Source organism: Eimeria tenella, genomic scaffold (assembly GCF_000499545.2).
Source record: "Eimeria tenella Houghton genomic scaffold, Eth_scaff880, whole genome shotgun sequence".
Classification (NCBI taxonomy): domain Eukaryota; phylum Apicomplexa; class Conoidasida; order Eucoccidiorida; family Eimeriidae; genus Eimeria; species Eimeria tenella.
Genome location: NW_013545995.1, coordinates 1 through 4,469, shown reverse-complemented (window position 1 = coordinate 4,469; position 4,469 = coordinate 1). Strand labels below are relative to the sequence as shown.

Sequence of the window (4,469 nt, the reverse complement as noted above, 5' to 3'; positions counted from 1 at the left end):
GGGTTTTTTTCAGCAGCTTCGCTGCTGCTGCTGTTTCTGCTGCTGCTGCTGCTGCTGCTGTCGCTCTTGCTTCCAGACTCCAGGCTCTGTTATTCGCGTTGTCGCTGCACAAGCTCTCTACTGCTGCTGCTGAACTTGCTGCTGCTGAACTTGCTGCTGCTGCTGCTGCTGCTGCTTCTGCTGCTGCCGCTGCTGCTACAGGATGCAGCACTTGATGGCTCTTGGGTCGAATGCGCAGCGCCTACACCCTCGCTTGAGAACCCCCGCAAACAAAGTTCAGGTGCTGCTGCTGCTGTTGCTGTTGCTGCTGCTGCTGCTGCTGCTGCTGTTGCTGCTGCTGTTGCAGCAGAGGCCTCTGAGTGGTCTTGTGATGCGCAGGGCTGCATAAGTGAGGTGTATGTACATTGCAATCCCCGCCGCAGCAGCAGCGGCGAGCTGCTGCTGTTCTATGAAGGCGAATCAAGTCCGTTGCTGCTGCTGCTGCTGCTGCTGCAGTTTGCTGCTGCAGGTGTTGCTGTTGCCGTAGCTAGCTGTTGCTGCGGTTGCTGCTCTGTCGGGCTGCCGTGGCTGCTGCTGCTGCTGCTGCGGCAGGTGGTGTTCTGCGCGCCTCTTTGTGCTGCTATTTCCATTTGCTTCTTGCTGCTGCTGCTGCTGCTGCTGCTACTGCAGATGCAGCGCTGACAGCCGGTCTGCTGCAGCTGCTGCTGCAGGGTCTGCGCGGCAGCAGGCCGTCTGAAGTACTGGCGCTGCCCTTAGACATTTTGAAGCGAGCCAATCTGCAGCAGTTTGTAGCAATCAGGTGCTGCTGCTGCTGCTGCGTTTGCTGCTGCTGCTGCTGCTGCGTTTTCTGCTGCTGCTGCTGCTGTGCTTGCTGTGATTGCCACGGCTGCTGCTGCTGCGTGTGTAGCTGCTGCCCTTGTTGCTAGGAGTCTGCTCCCTGGAACTGCTGCCCTTGCTGCTGCTGCTGCTGCTGCTGCTGCTGCACCCCCAGCACACTTGCTGCCCTTCTTGCTGCTTCTGTTTCCGCTGCGGTGCTGGTTGTCACTGGTGGTGCTGCTGTTGCTGCTGCTGCCGCCACTTTGCTTTTACTGCTGCTGCTGCTGCAGTTGCCTCCCACAGTACGGCTGCTGCTGCCGCTGCTGCTGCTGGGCTAACTACACTTGCCTTTGCTGCTGCTGCTGCTGCTGCTGTGCTCTGCAGCCGCATGAACGGCTTTGTCAACATATTACGGAAGATGAAGCAACAGGCAGCAGCAGCAGCAGCAGCTGCTGCTGCTGGTGCTGCTGCTGGTGCTGCAGCAGCACAACCTTAGCCAACGTAGGGCGAGCGCCAGTGCTGCCTGCTGCTGCCGTTGCTGCTGCTGCAGCAGCAGCAGCAAACGTAGCATTGCCGCATTTGTACCACACATTGACGGACAGCAGCAGCAGCAGCAGCAGCAGCAGCGGCTGTTGCTGCTGCAGCAACAATTTCTTTTTCTTTCTAGTCTCTGGCTAACTGCAATGTTCCTTCGCTGCTGCTTTTTCTTGCTGCTGCTTCTTTTGTTGCTGTGTCTTTTTGCTGCTGCTTGCTTTTGCTGCTGCTTCTTTTTGCTGCTGCTTCTGCTGCTAAATTGCTGCTCTCCTTGTCTTTCTTTTGCCGCTGCTCTCTTCTGTTTTTGTCATTTTTTATTTGTTTTAATTTCTTTTATTTCTTTCTAATTTCTTTTTGATTTCTTTTTGATTTCTTGTTGATTTCTTTAAATTTGTTTTTTATTTACTTTTATTTCAAGGATTTCTCCTCGCCCATTTGCATTCAAAGACTTCAAATTAATTCATAAAATAAAAAACAAAAATTAAAAACAAAAATAAATAAAAACAAGATATCAAAATCAAAAATAAAAATGAGTAAAAAAACAAAAATAAAAAATAAAAAAAATAAAACATCGTAAATATAAATACTGGAGCATGAAAGAAATGAAAACAAAAATAAAAATAAATAAATTTAGAAACAAATGAAAGTAAAAATAAACATAAAAATAATAAAAATAAATGAAAATAAAGATGCAAAGGGTGAACAAAAACAAAAAATTGAAAAGTAAAAAATAAAAATGAATTAAATAGAAAGTGAAGTTGTGAGCAAATAAATTCGAAATATTAAAAAAGAAATAAAAAATAAAAATCGAATAAAATAGAATTAAATAAAAATGAACTGAATAATAAAAGTAAATGGAGATAGACAAAAATAAGAATAAATATAAAAATAGAAGTAAATAAAAATAAATCGTCTGATAGAATTAAATAAAAAATAGAAAAAAAAATAAAAAAAAATAAATGAAGATAAAATAACGTAAAATAAATAAAAATAAATAAAAGAAAGTAAAATGAATAAATGCAAAAAGAATTAAAAATAACAAAAATAAAAAAAAAATAAAAATAAAAAACTTCATGAAGAAGTTGCTGTCTCTTTTGGTTTCCTTTTTAATTCTAATTTAAATTTAATTTAAATTAAATTTAAATTAAATAAACTTAATCTAAATTTAATTTAATTCCAACTTAAATCTAATTTAAATTAAATTAAATTCAAACTCCTCTTTTATTCTTACTTCTGTTTTGTTTTTGAGCCGCGGAAACAAAAGACAGCAATTGGCCCCAACCCGCGAGGGTTTAGTTTAGAGTTTGCAGCCCAGGGTTTAGGGTTTGCAGCCCTAGGGTTTAGGGTTTAGGGTTTAGGGTTTGCTGTTTAGCTACAAACGGCGCTGTTCTACCAGCAGCACGTTTCCCTCTCCACGCTGCGCTGCTCGTAGCAGCAGCAGCAGCAGCAAAAAGAGCAGCAGCAGCAGCAGCTGCTGCTGCTGCTGCTGCTGCGGCTGCTGCTGCTGACGGCTGCTGCGCTGCAGCTATAGCACTAAAATTAAGTCGTTACGAACCGACCAGACCTCCGTGCTGCTGCTGCAGCAGCAGCAGCACAAACTAGCGCTGCAGTTGGCGCTGCAGCTGTAGCAGCAGCTGCAGCAGCAGCTGCAGCCGCAGCAGCATTTGCTGCAGCAGGCTAGCCGGCAGCCTTTGCTGCCGCCTACACAAATCGGGGAGCAGCAGCTGAGCCAGCAGATGCTGCTTCGAAGGCAGCAGCAGTTTGCTGCAGAGGCACAGCAGCAGCAGGATACAGCTGCTGCTGCCACCCATAGGGCCCCGCAGCAGCAGCAGCAGCAGCAGCGCTTTTCTCTTTCGCCAGCGCCATGAAAAGCGCAGACATCCCGGTATCAAAATCCGAACGAAACTGCTGCTGCTGCTGCTGGTAGTGTCCTGCTGCTGCTGCTGCTGCTGCTGCTGCTGCCGCTGGGTCCTGCTGCAGGCGCTGCTGGAAGTCCCTCACTAGATCCCCGCTGCCGTTGCTGCTGTTGCTGCTGCTGCTGCTGCTGTCGTACCAAATCCACCGCCACAGCCACGGGAGCCCCGTGCACCGCAGCAGCAGCCTTGCGAAGTTTCCTGCTGCTGCTGCAGGGCCTTCTGCTGCGCTGCTGCAATTTGCTGCTGCCAGCAGCAGCGCAACAGCAGCAAGCCCCGCTGCTGCTGCTGCTGCTGCTGCTGCGCGTGACCAGTGGTTCGTGAAGTCATCATAATTGTGGCTGAAGTTGTGCAGGCGGTGGGGTGTACGTACAGCAGCGTTAGCTGCTTCGGCGAGCTGCTGCTGCTGCCGCTGCAGCGCCTGCTGCTGCAGCGCCGTCAGCTGCTGCTGCTGCTGCACTGAAAGAGCATGCAGGCAGCAGTCTTTTTCGTTTAAACTTTCCACCAAGGATCTTATAGCTGCAGCAAGAGCCCCTACCCTGCAGCGAGCCTCATCAATGGCCCCGCTGCTGCTGCTGCTGCTGCTGCTGCACTTGCTGCTGCTGCTAGCGTTCGTCCACAGCATGCGCCGAAGGCGGTGTCCGATGCTGCTCTGCTGCAGCTGCGCCCACGCAGCAGCAACAGCAGCAGCAGCAGCTTCTGGGGTCTCCAGCAGCACGAGGCTGGGGTGCTGCTGCTGCTGCCGCTGGACGCTGAGCTGCAGCAGCTGCAGCATGCCGCGGCTGCCGTCAGCAGCAGCAGCAGCAGCAGGGCCGCTGAGAGAACTTGCTGTTGCTGCTGCTGCTGCAGCAACTCCTGTGTCCGACAGCAGCGGAGCGGCAAAAAATACAGCAACAGCAGCAGGAACCTCCAGCCAGCCCTGGGGCTCAGCGCCAGCAGCAGCAGCAAGTCTTGCTGCAGGCGACAGCTGCAGCAGCATGGAGGAAGCAGCGGCAGCAGCTGCTGCTGCTGTCGCCTCTGATGCCTCCTGAAGGCTCTCCATCAGCCAGCGCCAGCCCCTTGCTGCTGCGTTGCTGCATGCAGCAGCAGCAGCAGCAGCAGGAAACAGCAGCTGCTGCCAGCCAGAGGCTGGTGCGTCTGCTGCTGCAGTCCGGAGCCCTGCAGCCCCAGCAGAAGCAGCAGCAGCAGCAGGACCTGCTGCTGCTG

At 50.6% G+C, this 4,469-nt stretch overlaps 2 protein-coding genes across 2 annotated transcripts; one reads left to right on the top strand and one right to left on the bottom strand.

The window, feature by feature from the left end:
- Positions 1 to 669: 669 nt before the first annotated feature.
- On the top strand, positions 670 to 1,312 carry ETH_00010085 (uncharacterized protein; the record flags this gene model as incomplete). Its single annotated transcript, XM_013380783.1, has 2 exons — positions 670 to 799; positions 1,201 to 1,312. Coding segments are annotated over 2 exons (242 nt in total), but the record flags the coding sequence as incomplete, so codon positions are not given.
- A 1,739-nt stretch (positions 1,313 to 3,051) lies between these two features.
- ETH_00010080 (uncharacterized protein) lies at positions 3,052 to 4,305 on the bottom strand (the record flags this gene model as incomplete). Its single annotated transcript, XM_013380782.1, has 1 exon — positions 3,052 to 4,305. The coding sequence occupies one exon, from the start codon at positions 4,303 to 4,305 to the stop codon at positions 3,052 to 3,054; it is 1,254 nt and encodes a 417-aa protein (XP_013236236.1).
- Between the last annotated feature and the right edge of the window lie 164 nt (positions 4,306 to 4,469).